Source organism: Peromyscus eremicus, chromosome 9, assembly GCF_949786415.1.
Source record: "Peromyscus eremicus chromosome 9, PerEre_H2_v1, whole genome shotgun sequence".
NCBI lineage: Eukaryota > Metazoa > Chordata > Mammalia > Rodentia > Cricetidae > Peromyscus > Peromyscus eremicus.
This window is the reverse complement of record NC_081425.1, coordinates 77,572,167-77,599,904: the sequence shown is the minus strand read 5'-3', so window position 1 is coordinate 77,599,904 and position 27,738 is coordinate 77,572,167. Positions and strand designations below refer to the sequence as shown.

The 27,738-nt window shown below is 45.2% G+C and overlaps 1 protein-coding gene across 2 annotated transcripts; it reads left to right on the top strand.

Annotated features, from left to right (window-relative positions):
• Positions 1–116: 116 nt before the first annotated feature.
• On the top strand, positions 117–27,733 carry Anxa7 (annexin A7). Of its 2 annotated transcripts, XM_059273801.1 has the most exons (14): positions 117–202; positions 7,143–7,197; positions 9,129–9,333; positions 11,792–11,893; positions 13,605–13,669; positions 14,089–14,154; positions 18,032–18,134; positions 18,285–18,379; positions 21,263–21,376; positions 21,554–21,724; positions 23,684–23,854; positions 23,929–24,004; positions 25,967–26,079; positions 27,298–27,733. In XM_059273801.1, the coding sequence occupies exons 2-14, from the start codon at positions 7,144–7,146 to the stop codon at positions 27,418–27,420; spliced, it is 1,458 nt and encodes a 485-aa protein (XP_059129784.1). In that variant the 5' UTR covers positions 117–202; position 7,143; the 3' UTR covers positions 27,421–27,733. The 2 variants fall into 2 exon arrangements, with proteins under 2 accessions (XP_059129784.1, XP_059129785.1); XM_059273802.1 differs by lacking the exon at positions 14,089–14,154 and having other exon boundaries at positions 124–202.
• Positions 27,734–27,738: the final 5 nt, after the last annotated feature.

Here is a 27,738-nt window from a genome sequence, read left to right as displayed (position 1 = left end):
CACCACGGGTGGGGCAGACACACCAGACCCGAGCACGTGGTCAGAGCGCAGAGCCACCTGAGGGGAGCTGGGTCCCGCCCGAGCTTGGGGGCGGTCCGGGCGGCCAGCATCCTCGCGCCGCCCCGGCGCCACGCCCTCCGGCCCTCCCTGGCTCCATATTGCGGGAAAGCGGGCCGGGCCGTGACGCCGCTCCCTGGTTCAGGTGAGGACTCGCACCCCCTCCCCTTGCGGTTCTCCCGCCGGCCAGTCAGCTGGTCCGTCCCCAGTCGGCGGTCTGGCCTGCGTGCCGGGATGGTGGTGAAGCCCCGTTCGGGTTGCCAGCGGGCTGGGCCTCCGGGTGGCGGAGACTCGGGCGCGTCTCGGGTGCCGGGGTGCGTGGGTTGGGCAGGCTTGCCCCGCGTGCGGGAGGACCGGGAAGGCTTGGCAGAGTGAGGGTGCCAGGGAGCAGCGGCACCCGGCTCTCGGTCAGGTGGACCGCAGGTGGAGGGCTCGAGGCCAGAGGATGGCCCTGGCGAAGCGCCTCCCGGGAGGCCGAGTAAGAACAGCACCGAAAGCCGGGTCTGGCTAGTGACCAGACTTTTTTGGTGACACAGCAAATTTAGGGGGAATTTATGCTGTGCTTGATGACAACTAGGACAGAATTCACAAGCCTGAGATGTAAGCTCGGGCTTACAATTCTTAGAAACTATTCTAGCAAGTAACATTCTAGATTTCATCCCCGGTCCTTGATCGGCATCGGAGTTGTCCCGGTAACAGCCCGAGGAAACAGAGGTGCAGAGGTGCACGCGGTGTCGTACTGCTACCCATTACAGTCCCTAATTGCTGCTAGGTGAGAGCCGTTCTGATAAGGTAATCTGTCCCAATTACAGTACAAGTTTAATGAGCTACCAGTCAGACAAGGAAAACATTAGAAGCAGATGGAAGAAATAATTTTGCCCCTGCAAACTTCAGCCGCCTCTCAGTCCTCACGGTTGAGTAGAGGGCTACCTACCCACGCAGAGGTCAGGTCGTGTTTCCGCGTTATTTATCCCGGTCAGTGAGGGCTTTAAATGACCCTTCCGGAACCTAGAAGCGGCTGTTGGAAAACTGCATCGGCCCTCTCTTAAGTCACATTTCCTGTTTCTCCTCCTCCTCCCTCTCCCTCCCTCCCCCAAAGCTGCTTGTGTTCCTAGGCCTCTTGCCAGTTAGGACACTCACGTCGAAAGACCCACCCTTTTACCAGCTGACTCACTGGGTGGAGATGGTTTGGAGAACCAAGAATGAATTTCCCAAGTTTTCCAAAGGTTGTTTGTAACGTAGAATGCTAAAAGGAAAACAAAAGCTTTAGTTCACTCAGAGTCCGATTACATGAGCAGAATTGAGTAATTTGTTGAGTCACGCTGGGGTTTGTTTAGCTTTTTACAAAAACTTTGAAGCCTGCCTTTTGAGGTGATCCCATGAACAGTGTTTAAAGGGGATACAAGGACATTGAAAAGTAAGCTGCTTCGTCGTTGTCCCCCAGCTCTCTCCCAAGGATGCTGCCACCCTTTTCTGCTCCAGTGTCTGACCTTTCAGAGAGATTGTCTACAGATAGAAGAAAATGGGTCTATTTCTTTACCCAGACGCTCCCAACTACCTATGCAGTTTTACACCTTGCCTTTTTTCACTTAACGTGTGTGGTAGATGGTTTTATATATGGATTTTTAAAGCTACTGAATTTTTAGAAGGTGAATAGCACTTTATGACTATTCATGTATTTCACTTGTCTCTTAATGTTTACATTGTTTTTTGACAGCTCTTCATATTACATGTTAGTATAATGAATAGCCTATATCTACATGAATGTGCATTTGTGAAGGTATTCCCATGACCTATATAGAAATGGAATTTCATTCTAGTACTTAATATTCTTCAAAATGCACAGAAATTATTGTTTCAGTTTTTCATATCCTAGTACCTAGTCTTTGATTGCCTGATTGATTTTTGTTTTGTTTTGAAAATCTTGGTATTATTCCTCTAGGCCCTTAAAGTAGCTAAAAATGAAGAACTAGAAGTTTTTCGTTAGAGTAAACGTTCTTTCGTCTGTGTATGTACATGCATGTGTGTGCAAGCTTATGAGGCTGGTGCACATGCCACAGTGTGCATATGGTGGAGGTCAGAGGAGAATCTTGGGTGTGGGTCTCTTGTTTCCGGTCATGTACACTAGGCTAGATTTGGCCTGGAAACTTCTGGGAATTCTCCTGTCCCTACCTCCCATCTCACCATAGGGTGCTGGGGTTAGAGACTTGGGCTTCCTCGCCCAGTTTCTGGGGATCTGAACTCAGACCTTCAGGCTTCTGTAGCAAGCACTTCAGAGTGGTCTCTCATCGGTCCCTCCCTCCCTCCCTCCCTCCCTCCCTCCTCCTCCCCCTCCCCCTCCATTCCTCCCTCCTTACCTTTGAGCTACAGTCTCAGCCTTTTAACCTTTTTAAGAGTGCAGACAGTTCTGCCTGGGGGACTAGGCATGGCTGATGGGAAACACTTACCTGCAGGTGTGAGGGCTGCAGCTGGATCCCTGGAACCCAAGTAAAAAGCCAAGCAGATTTGCAGCCCCCATGTAATCCCTGTTTACGGGAGGCAGAGACCAGACAGTCTGCTTTAGTTAGACTAGCTGAATCCAGTGGCATTCAGAGGGAGTCCCTGCCTCAGTAAACAAAGTAGACAATGATCAAGAAGACTCCCAACATCAGTCTCTGGTCTATATACAAATGCACATGTATGCACACATTTGAACACACATATGTATCTAAGTGTACTACACACATAGAAAAAAATATATATTCTCCTTCTTCATGAGAAAGGAGAATATTTTTCTTTTTTTTATTTAACATTTTTTTCCTTTATTTTACATACCGACCACAGTTTCCCCACCCTCCTCTTCTCCCACCCCCTCATGTACCCCCCCCCCCAATCCATTCCTCCTGGTCTCCATTCAGAAAGGGGCAGGCCTCCCATGGGCTTGAACAAAGCATGGCATATCAAGTTGAGGTAGGACCGGGCTCCTCCCCCCTGCATCAAGGCTGGGCAAGGGTAATCAGCATGGGAAACAGGTTCCCAAAAGCCAGCTAAGCACCAGGGACAGGTCCTGATCTCACTGCTAGGAGCCTTATAAACAGACCAAGCTACACAACTGTCACACACATGCAGAGGGCCTAGGTCGGTCCCATGCAGGCTCCCTAACTGTTGGTCCAGAGTGAAGGAGAATTTCTTAAACATTATTTCACACATTATTTTCTGATTTTTTTTTTCCCCTTTTAATCCTGATCTCTTTCATTTGGCCCCCTGACTGTCCTTTGAAAGCTTTGGCCTTGGCCCTTCCTCCTGACAGCAATCAAGGACAGAGAAGAAAGAAAGGAAAAAATTTAACCTCTTCATGTTTTTATACACAGATCTTTGGCTTCCAAGTAATTGAGACCAGACTGAGTCATTTTTCTTATTACCTTACTGTCTCTGTGTGGGCACATGTATGTGTTCATGTTTCTTGTATGTGTGTACATGCACATGTAGAGGCCAGAAGGACATGAGATGTCCTTCTCCACTGTTCTCCATCTTATTTTTTGAGTCAGTCTCTCCCTGAACTCAGTACTCTCACCGATTGCTTAGACTGGCCAGTGAGCTTGTGGGATTCACCCTGTCGTCCTCCCCCAACATTGGGGTTATGGGTGTGTGCCGCCTGCCACACCTGGCTTTTGACGTGGAAGCTGGGGCCTCAGAATTCAGACTCTGATGATGTGTGGCTAGCAATCTGCAGACTGAGCCATTTCCCCAGCCTTAGTCTTTCTTAGTGTCTTATGACTTTGATATTGCCTGTTCTCAATTATAGCTTCTTTCCATGGATGTGTCCTAAGGGGCACTACAGTAACACACTTAGGATCACACCCGTCTCCATCGGGCACACACAAGGCTGGATGCTTTGTTCTTGACTTTTATCAGCACCTAGGCTACCCACTTATTATAGAGTGACCTTTCATAAGACTTGAGTTGAGTTGGGTTTGTTATCTTTTGATGGCGGGGAACCTGAACCAGGCGCTCTGCATTGTGGGTGTCACACCCTGAACTGCACCCCTCCTCCTCCTCCTCGTGTGTGTGTGTGGGTGTCACACCCCTGAACTGCACCACTCCTTCTCCTCCTCCTCCTCCTCCTCCTCCTCCTCCTCCTCCTCCTCCTCCTCCTCCTCCTCCTGTGTGTGTGTGTGTGTGTGTGTGTGTGTGTGTGTGTGTGTGTGTGTCACACCCCTGAACTGCATCCCCCTCCTCCTCCTCGTGTGTGGGTGTTACACCCCTGATCTGCACCACTCCTCCTCATTTGCTGTCTTGAGGTGAAAGACATAGAAATCATATATGTCTGCATTGGGAAGAAGAAACACCAAAAGTACATTTTAAATTTTATTAAATTAGAAAATAGACCCAGACATGCCAAAATATCCTAGCCCCAGTGGATAATAAACATTAACTCGGAGGTTTTGTTGGACATGCAGACTCTGAGGCCAATGAGATGGCTCGAGGGTAAAGGTGTGGCCTAGTTCTGTTTCTGCTGCTGGGATAATGACCGTGACCAAAATAACTGGAGGGGAGTGGGTTTATTTCACCTTCCACGTCCAGGTAGCAGTCCATCATGAGAAGTCAGGGCAGGAACTCAACAGAGGAACCTGAAGGGGGGAGGGACTGACGCAGAAACCGCCGAGGAACACTGCTTACTGGCTTGTTCCTCCTGACTTGCTCACTTTGCTTTCTTACACCGCACAGTACCACCTGCCCAGGGATGGCACTGCCCACAGTGGCCCTTCCACATCAACCATCAGTCAAGAACATGCCCCACAGACTTCCTATGGACCAGTCTGATGGCATTTTCTCAATTGAGGTTTCCCCCTTCTTAGATGACTCTAGCCTGTATCGAGCTGATAAATAACCAAGACAATGTGTTTTCTGTCACTCCTGACAACCCAGATTTGATCCGCAGAGACCACATAATAAAAGGAGAAAATCTACTCTTTCAATCGGCTACTGTGTGAGACCCTGTTTCAGAAAAAGGGGGTCGAGTGGGAGCAGACTCTCACTTTCTATACCAAAACTATTGAATCAGTGCATTCCTCAGTGAATTCTTGTGAATCAGGCAGTAAGGGTGGGTTAAATGAAGGAGTGACGCACAAGAATGATTGCCTGGGGGACAGGTGTTGGGGCTGAAGAGATGGCTTCTTAGTTAAGAGCACTTGCTGTTCTTAAAGAGGATCTGGGATTAATTCCCAGCCCCCACGTGGCTGCAGCTCACAACTGTCCCTTATTAACTCTAGTTCCAGAGGATCTGGTGTGCTCACTCACTCCCCGGGCACTGGGAAGCATGTGCTATACACACACGTACATAAAAAAACAAATCTTTTAAAAAGGGAGAAAAATTTATTGACTATAAATTGGAGTCAGTACCAAGAGAACTGGAATGTTTGACCAGTAATTTGGGTTTTTTTGTTGTTGCTGTTGTTGTTTTGGTTTGGTTTGTTGTTGTTGTGTGTTTTTGTTTTGTTTTGTTTTTGTTTTTTTCAGAGACAGGGTTTCTCTGTATACAGTCCTGGCTAGCCTAGAACTCACTATGTAAACTGCACTCAAACTCAGAGATCTGCCTTCCTCTGCCTTCTGAGTGCAGGGATTAAAGGTGTGCGCTACCACTGCCTGGCTTGACCAGTAATGTTTTTTTTCCCCCTGATTTTACTGGAATCTGAGTCTAGGACCATGCAGGCTAAGTTATAGGTCTAAGACCCCACCAATGAGTTTTTATTTGATACTTCAGCATCAGTAAGTGATTGTGGATTTGGGATCTTGGGAGTAGATCATGGAAAGGGCAGCTAATGATGATGGCCAGGGAAGCTGAGAAGCAAAGAGAGTGTAAGCGAGCAGTCGTCTTAGCGAGGCGGTCGCCCAGCTGTGGTGAGACCCGCTGCAAGGACACGGTGTGAAAACAGAAATGCAGGGAGAAGAGGAGAGTCATTTCCACAGACGGACAGGAATGAGGCTGTTACTTCCTACAATAGGATATTGGGTAATTTAAGTACTAACTCTGGGGACAGGTAAGGGGTGGGTGTGCTCTGGTAGTGTGAGTGTGTAATTGCACACCAGACTTGAAGGCCTCCAGACTGCTGTTGGTTTTCCTCATGGTGCAGGGCATCAAACCCAGGGCTTTATGGCCGGGGACTGTCGGTGTGAGTTACTCTACCTGACTTGTAAATGGCTTTACACACCCCGTCTACCACTCGACGACATCCGTAACCCTGGTCATCTCTCAGTTTCTCCCTGTATTGTGAGATCCATCACAGTGACATCCCCCCCTTCCCCTTGTACTTGGATTGTTCGACGTTCTTGCTCGTCCGTGTTCAGCACTTTTTAGAACATTGCTTTCACCTTTACTCGTTAATTTACTCTCCATTTATAAGAGTATTTTAGGTCAACCTTGGGTGCCATTAGGGTTTCCAACAGAGATCTGAGGCTTGATGATTGGACTAGGCTGATTGGCTGGTGAGCCCTGGGGATTTGCATGTCTCCATCTCCCCTTGGCTGGATTACAAGTGTGTACCACTACATCTGGCTTTTTACGTGATGCTGGGGATTGAAATCGGGTCCTCAAATTCCATAGTAATCGCCTCACCAGGCTGCAGTTGTAGCCTTACAGACTATACGGTACAGATGGTAAAAGGAAACATTTAATAAGCGTTGCATAAACCCTTAGTATCCACATTATGTGTGTGTGTGTGTGTGTGTGTGTGTGTGTGTGTGAGAGAGAGAGAGAGAGAGACAGACAGACAGAGAGAGAGAGAGAGAGAGACAGAGAGAGAGAGAGAGAGAGAGAGAGAGAGAGAGAGAGAGAGAGAGAGAGACGGGGAGGGTGTGTGTGTGCTTCAGCCATATGTGAGAAGGTTAGAGGATAACATGGAAGAGTCAGTTCTACCATGTAGATTCCAGGAATTGAACTCAGGTTATCACACTTCAAAGCAAGTGCCTTTAAGTCACTGAACCATCTCTCTGGCCCCGTTATCCAGATTTTAATGCGCACCATAATACTCTGTGTATGGTATGTATATCTTGCAAAGGCCTTAAGATGTACAAAAAATAAAAAGGACTTTTTGTTGTTGTTATAGAATGTCGTACCCGGGCTATCCCCCAACAGGCTACCCACCTTTCCCTGGATATCCTGTAAGTATTGCTATCAAAATAATAAAGTCATTTGTATCTTTCATGCAGTTGTTATATAGAAGTAACTTGTGCCCTGGAGTACAGGTCATGACTCAGATGTCCAGGGCTATAAATCAGTAAGAAAAGACAAGTGTCTGGAAATGATAGGGTGTGTCATATATGGACACATGGAGGCTGCTTAGCTCAAGTCAATGTGCCATGCAGGGACCACACCCAGCATTGCTAGGTTAGGCTAGTTTTTCAAGTAAAGCCAGAAACCTGAATTTTATGTGAAATGACCCAAGGTTTTATTGTTTCTTTTCTGAGACAAGGTCTCAGTATGTAGTCCAGCTGGCCTAGCATTTACTATGCAGGCCAAGTTAACCCCAAACTCACAGAGAACGAACTGCCGGTCTTCTCTGGAGTGCTGGGATTAAAAATATGCACTACCACACCCGGCTCAAGGCCTGTCTTTAAAACCTGAAAATTAGTTTTTAGAAATGTTAATTACTTTCTGAGCCAATACAACACACACACACACACACACACACACACACACACACACACACACACTCCACCCCAGGAGTCACCGGTTAACCTTTGTGTTGGAAGGTTAAAATAACTGAGTGGGTGGGGAGGTAGCCCGAAGTTGAACGCTTGCCTACCATGTGCGAGGCCCCGGGAACAAACACACCAACAAAACTGAGGACAACTTGGCTAAGGTCCAGAACTCGAGCACCTGGACTTGTAGCTAGCTGTACTACTCTGGGGCTCAGTTCATAACTGAGACTCATAAATAGTATGTCAGATTATTACTGTATCCAGGGGGAATAAAAGAAAGGCCTCTGCAAGCGATAATAACATGTGTATCTTCATGCAAGCTAAACAAATAGCTTTCCTATCTATTTAGAGGAGAATCAGGAATATGATTCCCTGTGTATTAAGCTGGCCTGTGGCAACCTGTTTCAGTCAGTCTGCTTGCTGACATAAACAAGTGTAACATCTCTGTGATGTAACACGGTAAATAAAAATTGAGTTTTTGCTTGCTTCAGGTCTGCCAGAGATCAGCCGTGGAGTAGGGTTCAGTGGAAGGGGGTCTCATTTTGTGCAGTGTTCGGGTTCACAGTCCCTGGTTCACGGCTGCTTGTACCGCTCTTGGTGTCTTCTGCCGAGTCCTCTGGGGTTGGCTGGCAGAGCAGCTGGCCGGCAGTGAAGAGGGAGAGTGTGACCGTTTAAGCACAGGCTTTTATGAACCAGGCTTGACGTGGTGGGCATCTCTTTTGTCTACTTGTTCACTTCTTCACTGGTTTTCAGTCCTAACAGTAGGGGGCGGGGGTGTGAGGAATTGAGCCCAGCTTTGTGGCGGGGGAGAAAGTCTATTGAACAGAGATGAAATCTTTGCCACTCTTAAAACATTGTCAGTGTGAGCCAAGATCCAAAATATTAGGCTTTGTGTGTGTGTGACTTATTTACCTTTTTCTTTAATCTTATACAGTAGGTCCAAGAGTGTTGGTCCTCTCTAGGATGGAGGGGAGGAGCTGTATCGTATTTCCATATGCCATGACAGTGAAGGAACTTGTGAGCTTGGTTAGTTGTTCCTGAAAGTTTGGCCCTTGATAAGAACAGGTGTCATAGCACATGCCTGTAATCACAGCACTCAGAAGTGGAGCGAGAGGAGGAGGAGGAGGAGTCTGAGGGGAACCTGGGCCATGTAGTAAGGCCATGCAGAGAAAGAGTGGGGGAAGGGGGCGGAGGAGGAGAGAGCTGCTTCTGACTCTCACAAGAGAAAGGGACTGCTCTTGTTCACCTCACATAGAATTAAACTTAACTGAGTTCTGATAAAAATCCTAACAAAGTGGACTAGGGTTGATAAAATAAACCTCGTTTTTCTTTTTAAATGGGTTATATATGTCTACGATTACGTCCACTTGACCTGTTTCTGATTTTTCCAGCCTGCAGGTCAGGAGTCATCTTTCCCCCCTCCGGGTCAGTATCCATATCCTAGTGGCTTTCCACCAATGGGAGGAGGTGCTTACCCGCCAGCACCGAGTGGCAGCTACCCAGGAGCTGGAGGCTACCCTACGCCTGGAGGTTATCCTGCTGCTGGGGGCTATCCTGTTACCCCACATCCAGGGGGCGCTCCAGCCTATCCTGGAGGTAAGTTATAGTGACTTGAGATTTGTTAAGTGTTGCTTTTGCCCCCCCTGACCTTCATCATCATTTCCTGTGTTGTGAGAGTTCAGGGTTAACTATTAACTGTGGACAGCTAGGACTTAAGTGAAGAGTCTCTGGGTTGGGAGAGCTGGGAGAGTCTAAGATACTCTCCTGGGAAGGGAGTCGTAGTGACGTTCTTGATAGTGAAAGGCCCTTTAGAATATGCTACTTGATCATCAGTAATCTTAACTGGTTGAGAGGGCCTGGAGCAATGGTTCTCAGCGTTCCGAATGCTGCGACTCTTTAATACAGTTCCTCATGTTGTGGTGAACTCCCCCATCATGAAATTATTTTTGTTGCTACTTCATAACTGTAATTTTGCTACTGTTATGAATCATAATATAAAAATATTATTGGAGATAGAGGTTTGTCAAAGAGGTTGTGACCCACAAGTTGAGAACCGCTGGGCTGGAGAGATGGCTCATTGGGTAAAAGCTTTGACTGCTCCTCCACAGGACCTGGCTTGGGTCCCTAACACCCACATGGCAACTCACAATTGCCCATCCCTCCATTTCCAGAGGCTCTGACACCCTCTTCTGGTATCCTGGGACAATGCATGAATGTGGTGTATTGATGCGCAGACAGAACACTCATATACATAAAATAAAAATAAATAAATCTTAAAAAAAATAAAAAAGACAGAAGCTTTAGTTAGCATATCACGTGTTACCTTTAGGCTTTAGGACCACTTTATCCAGATTTAATAAAAGCAGTCTGGGGGCTGGAGAGATGGCTGATCAGTTTTTCTTTTTTTTTCTTTCGAGACAGGGTTTCTCTGTGTAGCTTTGCGCCTTTCCTGGAACTCACTTGGTAATCCAGGCTGGCCTCGAACTCACAGAGATCCGCCTGGCTCTGCCTCCCGAGTGCTGGGATTAAAGGCGTGTGCCACCACCGCCCGGCAGGCTAATCAGTTAAGAGCACTTGCTGCTCTTGCAGTGGGCCTGGGTTCTATTCCCAACACTCCCATGGTGGTTTACCAACCATCCATCACTCCATTTCCAGGGGATATACTGCCTTCTTCTGACCCCTGAGGACACCAAGCATACATGTAATGCATATAAATACATGCAGGCAAAACACTCACACACAAAAGGAATACATCTAATTTAAAAACAATGTTTTAAAACCCACCATAGCCGGGCGGTGGTGGCGCACGCCTTTAATCCCAGCACTCGGGAGGCAGAGCCAGGCGGATCTCTGTGAGTTTGAGGCCAGCCTGGGCTACCAAGTGAGTTCCAGGAAAGGCGCAAAGCTACACAGAGAAACCCTGTCTCAAAAACCAAAAAAAAAAAAAAAAAAAAAAAAAACCACCATAGTGGCCGGGCAGTGGTTGTGTACACCTTTAATCCCAGCACTTGGGAGGCAGAGGCAAAGGGATCTCTGTGAGTTCGAGGCCAGCCTAGTCTACAGAGCGAGCTCCAGAACAGGCACCAAAACTACACAGAGAAACCCTGTCTCGAAAAACCAAACCCCGCCCCCCAAAGAAAAAACAAAACAAAACAACCCATCATAGTGATTTGTATTGTAAGATACTAAATAAGCTAAATGTACTAAAACTTTAGGTTTTTTCGAGACAAACCTTGTATAGCCCTGGATGTCCTGGAATTCCCTCTGTAGACCAGGCTAGTCTCAAACTCAGAGATCTGCCTTCCTCTGTTTCCCAAGTGCTGGGATTAAAGGTGTGCACCACCATGCCTGGCCTGTATAAAACTTTTAAAACTCAATATAAAATGTTTGTGTTCTATGTGTGGATGTGCGTGTGTGTCCGTGAGTGCCATGGTACATTTGTATAGGTCCAAGTCAGTTCTTTTCTTTCCCCATGTGGGTTCTGGGGATCAAACTGAAGTGACAGGCTGGGAGGCAAGTGCTTCTACCTCTTAATCCATCCCACAGATCCTTGCAGGTCATTTCCAGCTTGCTGTGAACTAATAAGTTGAATGTACACACATAGGATGATTACTGGCATGTATTTTCTACTGATTACAGTAGACAGTTTCAAATTTTTTCTCTATCATAAGACTTGACTTTTTATATACTTACTTACTGATTGATTGATACAAGGTCTCACTGTGCATCCCAGGCTAGCTTGGAACTCACTGTGTAGCTCAGGCTGGCCTCCAGGTCCTGACAGTCTCTGGCTCAGCCTCCTGAGTGTTAATATAACAGGTATGCATTATCACGCGTGGCTTGCTTTTTTTTTTTTTTTTTTTTTTTTCATTTTTCAAGACGAGGTTTCTCTGTGTAGCTTTTGGAGTCTCTGTCCTGGATCTCGCTCTGTAGTCCAGGCTGGCCTCGAACTCACAGAGATCCACCTGGCTCTGCCTCCTGAGTGCTGGGCTTAAAGGCGTGCGCCACCACCTCGCATGGTTTATTGACATGTTGTTTTGTTTAATCCCTTCAGGACAAGGCTTTGGGGCTCCACCTGGTGGAGCAGGCTTTTCTGGCTATCCACAGCCACCTGCACAGTCTTACGGTGGTGGACCAGCCCAGGTTCCAGTACCAGGTATGTTCCAGCTATCTAGAGAGACACTTAGAATTCTGAGAGCTTTTCAGTTGTCAAGGAAACCTAGATTGTATTTGAAACAGTCTTTAGGGAATATTTATATAATTCTGTAAATAATGTTAAGTATATGATATCATGGAATATCAATTTGTTGTGCAGTCATAATCAGTAGAATGGAACAATTTTCTTCGATTAACTACTTTGTCCTAAAGCCAAAAACCAACTCTTAAAGGAACCACCCCCAAGACTGTATGTATCCCGACAGTCATTCCAGATGGAATCAGAATTGAAGCTAGTTCAAGGGTTTTTTGTTTTGTTTGTTTAAGGTAGGAAAGAACTAGATAGATAGCTCAGCAGTTGACACCATGTGCTGTTCTTTTTTTCTTTTCAAGACAGGGTTTCTCTGTGTAGCTCTGGTGCCTTTCATGTAACTCACTCTGTAGCCCAGGCTGGCCTGGAACTCACAGATATCTGCCTGCCTCTGCCTCCCAGGTCATGTACTGTTCTTGTAGAGGACCTGAGTTTGGTGCCCAGCACCACATTGGCAGCTTACAGCCTGTAACTCCAGTTCTAGAGCATCCTACACATCTGGCCTCTACAGTGACCTACACACTTACATACATAATTTTAAAAATACCATAAATCTATTAAATGTAAGTATCTGTGAGGGTCTTATTAAAAGATGTATGTCACCCAAGTTGGTTTTTCATTAACAGAGGAATATTTAAGCCAGGCTGCAGTGGTGTACACCTTTAATCCCAGCACTCAGGAGGCAGAGCCAGGTGGATGATCTCTGTGAGTTTGAGAGTGAGATCCAAGACAGGCTCCAAAGCTACACAGAAAAACCCTGTCTCAGGGGGAAAAAAAATAAATATTTAAAAGATTATCCTGTGGCTGGAGAGATGGCTTAGTGGGTTAAGAGCACTGGCTGCTCTTCAAGAAGACTCAAGTTCAATTTCCTGCACCCACGTGGGGGCTCAATTTCAGAGGATCCGACACCTCTTCTGACCTCTGACCTCTGCTAGCAGAGACAGGCACACGGTGCACAGACATACGTGTTATCAGAACACTCATACATAAAACATGAAACAAAAAAATTAAGTTACATTTTAAAAAATTAAAAAAATAATAATAACATAGATTATCCTACTGAAGGTTATGGGATTAGGAAGAGGACAATGCCTGTAGTAGAGTGGTCTAGTATCAAACTTGCAGAGATCCTCCTACCTCTGCCTCCAGAGTGCTGGGATCACTATGTCCAGCCGAGACACTAGTTTTAAAGAAATTACACGTATCATTGTTATCCCTATTTGGCAGGTTGAGAAAACTGCAGCAAAGTCATAAAAACTATCAGGCTCCTACGGTTAGCCAGGGGCAGCCGGGGAGTGCCAGGGATTAATGGCATGAGCTTCCAAGCCCGAGGAAGAGGTTTAAAGCTTGGGGTGGAGGAACAAAAGGGAATAATGTATATGAAATGAAGACAGAGGGTGGTTGTTTTGAGGGACACAAGGAAAGATATGGGGACCCAGCTGTGAACAGAGAACAGTGACTGTATGTGCAGAAAAATGTGCTGAAGCCCATTGTCCTGTACCTTAAACAAGACATTTCTTACCCACTGAGTAGCAGAGCATGACTGTGTGCTTCTGTGTTCCCGGCGAGCGATGTGAACGGTTGCTGTAACCTGTTTGTCTTGTTTGCTTTTAACATACAGGTGGCTTTCCTGGAGGACAGATGCCCTCTCAGTACCCCGGAGGACAAGCTCCTTACCCGAGCCAGGTACCTTTGCTTCTGTCTCCTTAAGTTTTTGCTTCTACCCTTTAAATTTAGTTTGGGTACCTGGGCCCTATGGTGCTGAGGAAGGGAGGGTACCAGCCTCTTGTGAGGCAGAGGAGATGATTTGTCACGTGTCACAGTAAGGGGGGATGTAAACTTTACTTTCGATGGACCCTGTGGTCTTTGCCCATCTGATTTTAAATAGTGTCTGATTCATTTGGTCCGAGCATCCTCCATCCTTCTCACAGGTGATGGTGCTCTCCTTCTGTCCTAGAGAATGCATGTGTGCCTCCACATTGGTCATAGCATCTCTGCCCGCAGCAATAGTTGTGGCTAGGAACTTGGGTGGTGGGTGGGTGAGATTTTTATGAGGGATGGTTGTTTTCTGTTTCGCCTTTTATAACTTTCCACTCTTGTTTCAGATCAATACAGAATCCTTTTCTTCCTATCCTGCTTTCTCTCCTGTTTCTTTGGATTATAGCAGTGATGTGAGTAAGGACTGCCAGCGTCCACTAATTGCTAGGTCCTTTATATATGCCAGTGTTTGTTCCTAGAGCTCACCGTGTAGACCAGGCTGGCCTCAAACTTATAGTGATGCCCTGCCCGTACCTCTTGAGTACTGGGATTAAAGGTGTGCACCACCACATCTGGTACTCTTTCTGATTTCTAGGGTTGAGTCTTTATTTCCCCTCAATGCTTGACAGAACTTTAAACAGGGGAGCTAGTTAAGTCTGTTGAACTGATTTGTCAATAGCCCTATAAGGTTTCCTGTATTTGAATTTTTTTCCTACCTCTCTCTATCTAGTTCCCTGTTTTCATACTGTTTTACTAAGTGCTCGATTCTTTCATGTCCTCTGCAAGGTACTAGAATAAAATTGATGAGCTTGGATCCTTGTCTTTCTCTTGACCTGTAAAAATTGTTTCTGTCTTACATACTAAGGAATGTCTGGCATTTTAAAGCCTGCTTCTGGCCAGGGTAGAAGGACTATGGAACGGGAGAGGGACTCCTCAGTGACTTTGTTGGGTTTTGCTCACATTGGGGATTTATTGAATTTGAGATGCAGAGAGATTTGAGAACCTTGTCCAGGTCTGCACAGCTAGTGAAAGACTAAAGTGAGACTATGTTATAGTTCTTCTGACCGGCAGTCCCGGAGAGTCCTCTGAAACCACGGCAGATTGCTTTTAGCCCTTTTTAAAATTAGTCATATTATAAATCTGTAGTTACTTTAATTGTGAAAGAGAGTTTTGATTTTACTAAGCATTGTGTGTGTGTGGTCCTGTGTATGTTCGTGCACATGTGTGAACGCAGGTACCGGGTGTGTGTGGAGGTCAGAGGACATCTTGCGGAAGTTGGTCCCCGGGAGTGAACTCAGGTTGTCAAGTTTAGCACCAAGCACCTTCACCCAATAAGCCGTTTTGCTTGTTAGCCTCTTAATTATTAATTTTTTAAGTTAGGTGTGAAGTGGTAAGCTTCATTATAATTTATATATATAATATATATGTACATACATATACACACATACACACATACGTGTGTGTCGTTTTACTTCTTATCCATTCCCTTCCTCCTCTGCCCTCTCCCCACCCTTCCCCATCCATCTCATGGTGACCCCTTTCCTTTTCCTGTATAACCTCTTCCGCTTTCACTCCTCAGGTATTCTGTTATCTTCTGCTCCACCCCCTCCTTTAGGGTCTTTTTATTCATGTCTCTTGATACAGTAAGGAGTTTGTTGTTAGCCTACAGAGTCACCAATGGGGTTTTCTCACACACACACACACACACACACACACACACACACACACACACACACGCAAGTCTTGGGGTTGATTTTGTTTACCTCCCTGCCCTCATCCCCACTGTTTCCTGTGCTCCCTTGTTTCCCCACCCCCACCCTTCAAGCCTCTCTTTCTAGTTCCTGGCAGAGGTTTATATATGAGCAATATGTTGAAAAAATTTTTACACTGCGGTATTTGTTGCAAGTAGAATAATTTTAATTTTTCCCTAAAACTACTTTGGAAATAGTTATTTGTTCTATGCTTACATTTCTGGCTTAGACATTTGTGGGGAGTAACTGCTAAGCCTTTTTGGCAAAACAAAATGTTAGGGTATGAATATATGTAAGTGGGAGGAATTCCGACAATAAGGACATTTCCTGGGCTGGAAGGCTTGCTTGGTGGCAGCGTGCTTCCCATGCACAGGGCCTGGGTTCAGTCCCCGCCTGACAGAGAAAGAGTTCTTGCTCTAGTGCTGGGCTGCCCCGTCCCCTTCTCCCCTTTTATTTTTTGTCTCCAAGTGTTGGGTTATTCTTTGTTGTTGTTGTTGTTTTTGTTTGTTTGTTTTTTGAGATAGGGTCCCTGGCTGTCCTGGATCTCGCTCTGTAGACCAGGCTGACCTCAAACTCAGAGATCCTCCTGCCTCTGCTTCCTGAGTGCTGGGATTAAAGGCATGTGCCCAGCTGGGTTATTCTTTTTTTTTCTTCCTTCCTTCCTTCCTTCCTTCCTTCCTTCCTTCCTTCCTTCCTTCCTTCCTTCCTTCCTTTTTTTCTTTTCTATTGTTTAAGAAAAAATTTTTTTAGATTTATTTAATGTGTGCGTGTTTTGCCTGTAGATGTGTATGGGCACCGTGTGCATGCCTGTGTATGCAGAGGTTAGAGGGGGCGTCATCCCTGGAACTGGAGCTGCAGAGAGCAGTGCATGCTGGGAAGCGAACCGGCGCCTCTGACAGAGCAGCAAGTTCTCCTGACCACTGAGTCATTGCTCCAGCCTTCTTCTCTAATTTAGATTAAAGTTTGTTTTTTGACACAGTGAACAAATGAGTTGATTTACAGAATTGTATTTTAAACTTTCAATTTTGACATCAGACTTACAAACAAAATTGTAGTAATAATACAAAGAGTTCCTAGATTCTCCAAAAGCTATCTTTCAACAAAAACCCAATGTGATGATCCAAAGCAGAAAATAACATTAATGTAGCACTGTTGCCTGCCCTCCGACCTTACTCAGATTTTACCGACTGTCCCAATATTGTCCTTCTTCTGGATCGAGATGACACTCAGGGTGAAACACTGGACATATTGTCACGTCTCTTTAGTCCTCTTAACTTGAAAGTTCCTCAGTCTCTGTTTATGACCTTGACACTTTGAAGAGTGCTACAAGTGTTTTTGGTTTGCGTATGTCTGATGTTCCTCCTCATGTTTAAATTCAGGTCCAGCAGGGATGACTTTTCCCAGCAGGTCATGTCTGAAGGCACTTACTGTCAGCTCACTCCCTCCATTGCTGCTTCAGACGGAGCCCGACAGGTTTCTGCACTGCAGTGTTGCAAACTATGCAAATGTCTTGGCTCTCAGCATACCTTTGCCTCTAATTTTAGCATATTCATAATTCCTTTTTTTGTTTTTTTTTTTCCGAGACAGGGTTTCTCTGTGTAGTTTTGGTGCCTTTCCTGGAACTCACTCTGTAGCCCAGGCTGGTCTCGAACTCACGGAGATCCACCTGGCTCTGCCTCCCGAGTGCTGGGACTAAAGGCGTGCGCCACCACCGCCCAACTCATATTTATAATTCTTGCCTAAAGTAGTTTATTACTATGATATTTACCAAATGACATTTTTATTGTTATGTAGAGTTGTGCTTGCAAAATATCCTCTATTGTTCTGATTTGGCTCTTCCTCCTCCTCTTCCTCCTTCTCTTTCTCCTCCTCTTCCTCCTGTATGGCACTGGGGAGTGAGCCCTGGGCCCCACACTTGGTAGTACGCTACCGCTAAGCTACAACCCCAGCCATTCTGGCTTGATTTTGTTGGTTTGTTTGTTTTTTAAATTATAACATGAAGAATAGTATGCCTCCCAGAATCCCTAACCTCACTTCCATTTTGTGCTTTTCTTATTATTATACAAAATGTTCATTTCATGTTTTGTCAAATAAGTAGATCCCATATAGGAAATAGAGATTATCCACGTTACATCGCTAGTGTAAAAATTCACTTGGGCACTCATGTATACTTCATTCATGCCATGTTTCCCCTTCAGATCAAACATTACCATTCATCTCTTATTGTCAGGGAGTCAATCTCTCATCTCCCCCTTTCCAACAAAAAGGGAGCTAAGACATAAGAAGGTTGTGACTTTAATTTTGCAAGTTTACCTGTGTCTCATGAAGTTTGATTTGTGGCTCTGTGTTAGAGGGGACAAATCCGTTTGTAAGGAGTTAGATCTGTCTGTTCAAATTAGGCTTATAGTAGGCCTGGTAATAAATGCTCATATCCTTACACTAAACCCTGTATACATATGGTATCTGGGTGAAGTCTACAAGTTGCCTTATTGTCCAAGCAAAACTCCTTACTTGAGCTTTATACCCCTTCTGTTATCAGCCCGCTGCAGTGACTCAGGGCACCCAAGGAACAATCCGACCAGCCTCCAACTTTGATGCTATGAGGGACGCAGAAATTCTCCGCAAGGCAATGAAGGGCTTTGGTAAGGAAAACGATTGTCTTCTTACAAGTATTAGGGAAGTGAAGCTGTGTCACAAGTGAAGTCCTGTGTCAGCTTGCAGCTCAGTGTCATCTGGGGCCTCCTGCCTTGGAGCATCCTTACCTTATAGAAATATATCTGTGACTCTTCCAGGGACAGATGAGCAAGCAATTGTGGATGTTGTGTCCAGTCGTTCCAATGACCAGAGGCAACAAATTAAAGCAGCCTTTAAGACCATGTATGGCAAGGTATGTCTTTTCCCTTTCAGTGAGACGCAGCGGGGTCTATTCTACAGGTCTGCATCCATGTCAGATTGGTTACTGTATTTTAACTAAGACTGTGGGGAAAAGGACAGATATATGGACTTCACCGACTCTAAGATTAGTATCTCTTCAAAGCCTTTTTTTTTTCTTCTTCTTTTTGGTTTTTTGAGACAAGGTTTCTCTGTGTAGCTTTGGAGCCTGTCCTGGAACTCACTCTGTAGCCCAGGCTAGCCTAGAAACTCACAAAGATCCACCTGCCTCTGCTCCCGAGTGCTGGGATTAAAGGCTGCACCACCACTGCCCGACTCTTCAAAGCCTGTTTTACTTGAGAGTAGTCCCTCATCTCTCCTCATACTGCATCTTGTATGTGATAGTCGTTCAGGAAACAGTGGCTGTGACCCCCACCAAGATCTGCTCCGTCCTTAGTCCTTAGTCCATTTCTCCTCCGGCACTGGTCGTCCTCCACCCCCTTCCCTCTGAATGTGTCCCGTGGTGTAATTATATGGAACTGATCTTTCATACGGCTGTATGCTTGTTTCCTTTTCGTATGGCAAACAACTTCTTCAGATCTGACCTTAATTATTAGCTACTGTGAGTGAGTCTCCCCTTACTTGGGACAGAATTCGGGTGACCCTTCAATGGTCCACAGCACTTTTTTTTATTTTTCAAGACAGGGTTTCTCTGTGTAACAGCCCTGGCTGTCCTGGAACTCGATCTGTAGACCAGGCTGGCCTCGAACTCAGAGATCCCCCTGCCTCTGCCTCCTGAGTGCTGGGATTAAAGGTGTACACCATCACCGCTCCCTACAGCACTTTTTCAAAGTCTGTTAGCCTGTTTTCCTCTGCCCAGTTCAAAAATACTTCTCTGTATTATTATTATTATTATTATTATTATTATTATTATTATTACTACTAAATTTTTCTTTGTGTGTCTGTGTATTATGGGTATACACTAAGCCTTCTTACCAGGCTCTCATTTATTCTCTGTGTGAATGTACGTATGTGGACCTATACATGTCACATCACACATGTGTTAGTATCACATGAGTGGGTTCTTTCTTTCTAATGTATGGATCTCAGAGATTGATCTCAGGTTGTCAGACTTAACAACTCAGGTTATGGCAGAGGCAGGCACATCTCCGAGTTCGAGGCCAGCCTGGTGTACAGAGTGAGTTCCAGGACAGCCAGGGCTACACAGAAAAACCTTGTCTCAAGAGAAAAACAAAACAAAACAAAAAAACCTCAGGTTGCCAGGTTGAACAGCAGGAGCTGTTTTTCTTTCTCTTTCTGTAATAAAGACCATTACCAAAAACCACTTGGGGAGAAAAGGATTTATTTCTCTTCACAGGTTGTAATCTGTCATCAAGGGAAGACAGGGCAGGAAGTGAAGTAGAGACCATGGAGGAATTCTACTGGCTTGCTTCCCATGGCCTGCTCAGTTGACTTCCTTATATACCCAGGACCACCTGCCCAGGGGCAGTCCCACCTGCAGTGAGCCCTACAGGCCAATGTGATGGAGGCCTTGTCTCAACTGAGGCTCCTCTTTTCAGATACCCTGACACATAAAGATGACAGCAAAACTAAGCAGACACCTACTGAGCCCTGTCTCTCTGCCCTTAAGATTAATTATGCGATGCAAAACCCAGACTTCTTGTAAAGCTGAGTGTGGTGGTGCATACTTATCATTCCAGTACTCAAGTGGCTGATACACGGAGATGGCCAGGAGCTCAGGGTCAGCCTGGCCTACATAGTGCAACCCTGTTTCAAAAAAACAAAAATACTTTATTTAATCCCAGCACTCGGGAGGCAGAGGCAGGCGGATCTCTATGAGTTCAAGGCCAGCCTGGGCTACAGAGTGAGTTCCAGGACAGGCTCCAAAGCTACACAGAGAAACCCTGTCTCGAAAAACAAAAAAACAAAACAAAAAAAAAAAAATACTGTAGATACAGTACTACTGAGAACCTCCTAAATGTTACTTGTTTGTGGTCCATTTTTTTATTTTTTTGCCTGACTTCCTCTTTACTCTCTGCCTGTTTATTTTCATATATATATGAAAATATATATATATATATATTTGGCAAATACCTTTCCCCACTCAACATCTCACCAGCCCTCATGTTATTAACTTTGGATTATTCTTTTTCTAATCATACATTCTGTCTTTGCATCTGGTACAGTAGAAGAAATGCAGCAAGGATTTAAGTGTTTCTAGACACGATGACTTTATCACTGAATTGAACAGATTTACCCGTTTCTCAGTAAGGATTTAAGTGTTTCTGGACACAATGAATTCATCACTGAATTTAATACTCATTGCTTAGTATGTCACATGCAGATTTAAATTTTGTACTTTCATAGTACCAATTCCATTTCATTTTCCCATAAGATTCAAGTGAGGGGCTGAACAGGTGGCTCAGTGGTTAAGAGCACTGGCTGCTCTTCCAGAGGACCCCAGGTTCTGTTCCCTGTACCCACCCAGCGGCTCACCACCCTCTGTACCCCAGTTCCAGGAGATCCAGCACCTACTCCTGGCCTCCACAGGCACTGCAGGCGCATGGTGTATAGACACAGATGTAGGCAAGACACCCACATACACATAAAATGAAAATTATTTTTAAAAAAAAAACCTCATGTGAGATAAGATATAGAAATCCTGTGTATTAGCCAGGCAGTGGAGGCACACACCTTTAATCCCACACTTTTAATCCTCGGGAGGCAGAGACAAGCAGATCTACAGAGCAAGTTTCAGGATAACCAGAGCTACACAGGGAAGCCTTGTTTCAAAAAAACTTAAAAAAAGAGGAGGAGGAGGAGAAGGAGGAGGAGGAAGAAATCCTATGTACTTAATTTTTCACATGTTATTAAACAGGATTTAATTAAAGATCTCAAGTCAGAGTTGAGTGGAAATATGGAAGAGTTAATCCTTGCCCTGTTCATGCCGTCTACATACTATGATGCCTGGAGTTTACGGAAAGCAATGCAGGTACTCTGTCTCATTTGCTATGACTCTTCTGTATTGCTTAATGTATAAAGCCTCACAGATTTTGATAGCTCTGAATTTGCAGTGATAGATGGGACAGAATATTATTCTATCTGAATTGTGGCGTTATTCTCTTCAGAGACCTCTGCTTCTGTGTCACCCCCTTCCGTCATTTCATAGGGAGCGGGAACTCAAGAGCGTGTGTTGATAGAGATTTTGTGCACAAGAACAAATCAAGAAATCCGAGACATTGTTAGATGTTATCAGTCAGAATTTGGACGAGACCTTGAGAAGGACATTAAGTCAGATACCTCAGGACATTTTGAACGTCTCCTCGTGTCCATGTGCCAGGTGAGTGTAGTGTAAATGTCTGTCTGTTGGTGGAGGGAACATACATTTGTGAGCTGGGCATCTGCCAGTGAGTGTACCTCATTAATAGTCAGCTCCGTGAATTATTGCTGTCTTTAAGAGGAACAACAGAGAATGCAGTGAACAGATTTCCTTGTAGTTGTTACTGGGACTTCGTTCATCTGACTTTTGTAAGGAATAAGAAAATAACTACTTTCAGATTCCATGAAATCAGAACTAGCCTGGGGCTGTGGAGGAGGTGGAGATGAAAGTCCATGCTAGCTTAGCAGGGACCTGTCAGTTAATTTAGACCATCAGTAGATGTGTGGGGCCACAGTAAATGTGCTAGAGATGTCAGAGCCGTAGGAGAGGAGGAGGAGGGCAGAAAAGTACTGCAATTGGCACCTTCCGTGCTCCCTGGTGTGCGGAGAGGGGACAAGAAATGCTACAGGAGAGTATTTGGAATAAGTTAAAACAGTGAGATGAAGTATTGGAGAGACATATAAAAGCCTGTCATACCAATTGAGTATCAGGAGTTACTGTGCTAGTGTACAGCAGGACAGGATCTCAAGGGGCTAAAAGTGGAGGAGGGGCCTGAAGAGCCAAGGAAAGACAGGACAGAGAGTGCACAGGATGTGCAGTGGACGGGACAGAGAGTGCACGGGATGTGCAGTGGACAGGACAGAGAGTGCACGGGATGTGCAGTGGACGGGACAGAGAGGGCACGGGATGTGCAGTGGACGGGACAGAGAGTGCACGGGATGTGCAGTGGACGGGACAGAGAGTGCACGGGATGTGCAGTGGGCGGGACAGAGAGGGCACGGGATGTGCAGTGGGCGGGACAGAGAGGGCACGGGATGTGCAGTGGGCGGGACAGAGAGTGCACGGGATGTGCAGTGGACGGGACAGAGAGTGCACAGGTTGTGTAGTAGGTGTGGAATAGTGTGCAAAAGCTGGAGCTACAAAAATGAGAAAGTGTTGGAGGAACTAAATCTGAACAGCAAAGCAGAAGAGTGAACTAGGATTTAAAAAGAGGGGAAGACAGGCATAGATGTTTAGTGCTTACAAAAGAGGGGGTGGTTCTTAATTGGGCTTGTCTTTATGCAGGCTCCATGACCCATCCCTGACTTTTCTAGGATGGAGAGAGAGAAGTCGATCCTTAGAAAACGGGGTCTATACTATGTACTTAAATCCAAAGAATCATTTGAATTTTTTCCTGAGCACCTTTAGAAGAGTGTTACTTTTATTATTCGTGGTTTGGAGGGAGAGGTTGCAGGCCTTGCTTACACAGGAGGCAGGCAGGCAGGCTGCCCCTGAGCTCAGACTCCTTTGGGACACACTTTGCTGTGTTATGTCCAGTTACCCATTTGTGATATGACTGTACCATTCCTCATGCCACGTGCTCCTCAAAGGAGACTTCTCCAGCTTTGTTTCTGTTTTCTTGTCCTTGGGGTTGGGTCCAGAGGTTCATGAATGCAAGGCAAACTCCACCACTAGCTCTATTCAGATCCAGCAGTGTACCTGGATCTGAAACCTTCCGTAGTCCCTGAGGACAGAGCCCTTGTCTCTGGTGTCCCTATACCTAACATAATGCCTGGTACAAAAAAAATGCTTGTTTTTTACAGTTTTGTAGGAATGAGACTCTACAGTGTGTTTTGATCTCAAATCCAAGCTAAAGAGAGGTATAATACTTTTTTCATTTGAGTGATAGTTTATATCCCCTTGTTAGACATTTAGTTGTAATTTAGTGCTCAAAGCCCTGAAACCTCTCACTTCAACCTTATTAAACCATGACCATATATTCCAAAACCCCGGACTAGTTATAATGTAATACTGATTTGGGAAGGAAAGGTATACATGGCAGACTTGGAGGATTCACCTTCAATAAGTTACCCCTGTAAACCCCAGAGTGAGTGGATTGAGGAAGGAGCTTCACCTCTGATTCCTGCCTTTCTCTTGCAGGGAAACCGTGATGAGAACCAGAGTGTAAACCACCAGATGGCTCAAGAAGATGCCCAGCGCCTCTATCAGGCTGGCGAGGGGAAGCTAGGGACCGATGAATCCTGCTTTAACATGATCCTGGCCACAAGAAGCTTCCCTCAGCTGAAAGCCACCATGGAGGCTTATTCCAGGGTATGAGCTCTTCTGAAGACTTTGTGTCGATTTTAAGATCTGAAAATACTTACCTCCCTAATTTTTGTTTGCAGATGGCTAATCGAGATTTGTTAAGCAGCGTGAGCCGAGAGTTTTCCGGATATATTGAAAGTGGTTTGAAGACCATCTGTAAGACTCTTCCTTTTGCACTTTGCCTTATTTTGTTTTTAATTGAGTGGTTACAGTTAATATAGTCTCCCTAGAATCTGCTTAGGCAGAAACCGAGTAAACCCTGTATTTTATATAAAATCCTCTGCATGTTGACGGTGTGATCAAGAAGGATTTCTTGTTTGTTTGCTTGAGATTATTTGGCTTTTGTTTGTATATATTTTTTGAATACCACAAAGAGACCCCATATATTGTAGTCCTTCCCTTTAACAAATGAGGAAGCCCTAAGGAACTACCACAAGACACCTTTTTTTAGTTAATTAATTTGCTTAATTAGACAGGTTGGCCTTGAATTTACAAAGATCCACCTGCCTCTACCTCCTGAGTGCACCTCCATATATAGCACACAAAGCTTTGTTCTGAGCCCTCAGAACACAACATAAAAGTGCTTAACACTGAGACTCTCTGGAGTGAATGTGTTTGTGATGATCTGAAACCTTGATGTGTGGGAATTCTGTCCTCACGGATACTACAGAAATAAGGAGAATATTGCTAATTTCTTTTTTGTTGTTGTTGGTTTTTTTGTTTTTTGTTTTTTGTTTTTTTTTTCGAGACAGGGTTTCTCTGTGTAGCTTTGCGCCTTTCCTGGATCTCGCTCTGTAGACCAGGCTGGTCTCGAACTCACAGAGATCCGCTTGCCTCTGCCTCCTGAGTGCTGGGATTAAAGGCTTGCACCACCACTGCCTGGCTTACTAATTTCTTAATACTAGCCACGGAGTGCCTGAAATGTTAATGTACCAACTACAGCTAAAGTGACAGAGTGCAGTGTGTACCCTCTGCCATCTGTGGGAACTCACTTTGCTAAGTAGTGTATGTCCCAGTGACTCCGAGTTCCAAACGCTGCTTTCAAATCTTTTTTTTTTTTTTTTTTTTTCCGGTTTTTCGAGACAGGGTTTCTCTGTGTAGCTTTGCGCCTTTCCTGGAACTCACTTGGTAGCCCAGGCTGGCCTCAAACTCACAGAGATCCGCCTGGCTCTGCCTCCCGAGTGCTGGGATTAAAGGCGTGCGCCACCACCGCCCGGCGCTTTCAAATCTTTGTGAATCTGTTTTCTCTTAGATGATATTCATAGCTTTTTTTCAACCAAATGATAGTCGTTTTTGTGTGTATGTGCTGCTGGGAATTGAGCCCAGGGCTAGAGCAGTACTCCACCACTGAGCCATAGCCCCAGGCCCAGATTTTTTTTTTATTTTATTTACTTTGTGTGAGACAGTATGCGGTATGTATGATATGGACATATGCTACCACAGCATGCCTGTGGAGACTAGAAGGCATTTCATGGAGTCACTTCTTGCCTTCTACCTTTAAGTGGATTTGGGGGTCGATTTCAGACCACTGAGCTTTTACAAGTGCTTTTTCCTGCTGAGCCCTCTAGCTCATTCTCAAAACTGTATTCTTAATGTAAAGAATTCAGATTTTGCTGGGCTCTGGTAGTGCATGCCTTTAATCCCAGCACTCGGGAGGCAGAGGCAGAGGCGGATGGATCTCTGTGAGTTCGAGGCCAGCTTGGCCTACGGTGTAAGTTCCAGGACAGCCAAGGCTACACAGAGAAACCCTGTCTCAAAAAAACAAAACACAAAACAAAACAAAAAAGAATTCAGATTTTTGTCATTTCTTTTAGTAAAGTATTACTTAATCTGGGGCACCCTTGCTGTAGATTTTCATACTGGAAAATGGAAAGAATCTACATCAGTGCATCTATAAAGAGAAAATAGATTTATTGGCTAGAGGGGTTCCCCTAGACATGAAAGCTGCCTGTCTGATTCAGCTACAAAGATTGACATATGCTGAGAAAGAAGTCAAGGGGCAGAGGATCATCAGTGCTCTTTCTGTGTCAAAACTAATCAAACTGGGCTTAAGTGGAGCCGCAGATGTGGACCGGCCGTCAGGCCCGGGCTCCTCCCTAAAGCCTGTCTGTCTTGCAGTGCAGTGTGCTCTCAACCGTCCTGCCTTCTTCGCTGAGCGACTCTACTATTCCATGAAAGGCGCTGGCACAGACGACTCCACCCTCGTCAGGATTGTGGTCACTCGAAGTGAGGTGAGGCAGGGGCCACTTTCCCTGTGTCAGATTGTACTTGATTTGTTTTGTTTTTAATTAAGGAATTTTTATTCATTTAACATAGCAACCACAGATCCCCCTCTCTTCCCTCCTCCCACCCCTCCAGCCTTCCTCCCCCCAACCCACCCCCCTATTCCCTCCTCCTCCAAGGCAAGGCCTCCCATGGGGAGTCATCAGAGCCTGGTACATTCAGCTGAGGCAGGTCCAAGCCCCTCCCCCTGCATCAAGGCTGTGTGAGGTGTCCCAACATAGGTAGTGGGCTCCCCCAGCTCGTGCACCAGGGATGGATCCTGAGCCCACTGCCAGGGGTATTTTGACCATTTTTTAAGTGTCCTGTGGCGTTAAACACAGTCACATTGTTGTGCACTGTCACATCTGGAACTTTTTACATCTTGCACAGCTGAAAATTCATCCTCTTGGAAGAGTCACCCCCTGCCCTTCTCTTCTGTCAGCAGTTGTCATACAACTTTGTGTCCCTGGATTGATGGCACTAGATGTGGTTGGGATTGTACAGCATTGTTAAGACGAGCTTCTTTTCCTTAGCCTAGGCTTCATAGACCTCATGATTGCATAACATGTCAGAAGTTTCTTCTTAAGATGAATGACAACCCACTGTGTCTGTATATGACTAATTTTGTTTATCTATCTATGCATATTTGGTTTGCTTCTACCTCTTGTGTTTTGTGAATGATGCTGCTATGAGCACAGTGTAGTCCCTTCAAGTCCCTGCTACTTCATTTGGGAATTTAGCAAGAAATGGAGTTGCTGGATGGTACTGTGATTCTGCAGATCCTTTTTTAAAATCACCATACTGTTTTCCACAGCAGCTACCTCATGTTCCATTCCCACCAGGAATGTACAAGTGTTATCATTTCTTGGCATCCTTACCACCACTTACTATATTACACATTTTTATAAAGCTATCTTGTTATCAAATAACGTATATTCTAAAATGACTAGTATTTTGAGAATAACAAATAAAACTGGCATCGTGTCTATCCGGTGTTTTCCAAAGCAGCAAATGAGATCTTCACGGATGGTGTACGCACAGGCAGCCTCAGCACTAGTGTGAACGATAATTCTGGAATGTTGGTGTCTGTCCTTCCCCCATTCTGATTATTATGGTATCACTAAACAAATGCATTTTCTTTTAACAGTTGTTTTTTTTTTTTTTTCCTGACCGACCGTTTCTTACAGATCGACCTTGTTCAGATAAAGCAGATGTTCACCCAGATGTATCAGAAGACCCTAAGCACAATGATTGCCAGCGACACAAGCGGGGATTACAGAAAGCTGCTTCTGGCCATCGTCGGCCAGTGAGAGGGGGTTGGGTGTTTGTCTTTAATGAATGACGCTGTTCAGAGCTTATCCTTGCAAGCAACGAGACCTGCATGCAGCAATGTCGACACCACCTAACCGGAGCAGCTTTTTCCTAAGGACTGTGTCAGGGTACCGTGCGTGGTTTGCGCACGTTGTTACTGCCTTAATTCTAATGTTTTTTTCCTTTCTATATCCAACCAGTGTAAAAGCCATATCAGTGATGTAGTAATTTTGCACCATTTGTAAAGCTTCATCTGACTGCTTTTATTTTAATCAAGATTTCAAATTGATTAAAAGTCACAGTAATCTCTAATTCTG

Coding starts and splice junctions, on each gene's coding strand:
- Anxa7 (XM_059273801.1), top strand. CDS start 7,144: ATGTCGTACCCGGGCTATCCCCCAACAGGCTACCCACCTTTCCCTGGA. Junction 11,894..13,604: donor AGCCCAGGTTCCAGTACCAG/GTATGTTCCAGC, acceptor TTTAACATACAG/GTGGCTTTCCTGGAGGACAG. Junction 26,080..27,297: donor TTGTGGTCACTCGAAGTGAG/GTGAGGCAGGGG, acceptor CGTTTCTTACAG/ATCGACCTTGTTCAGATAAA.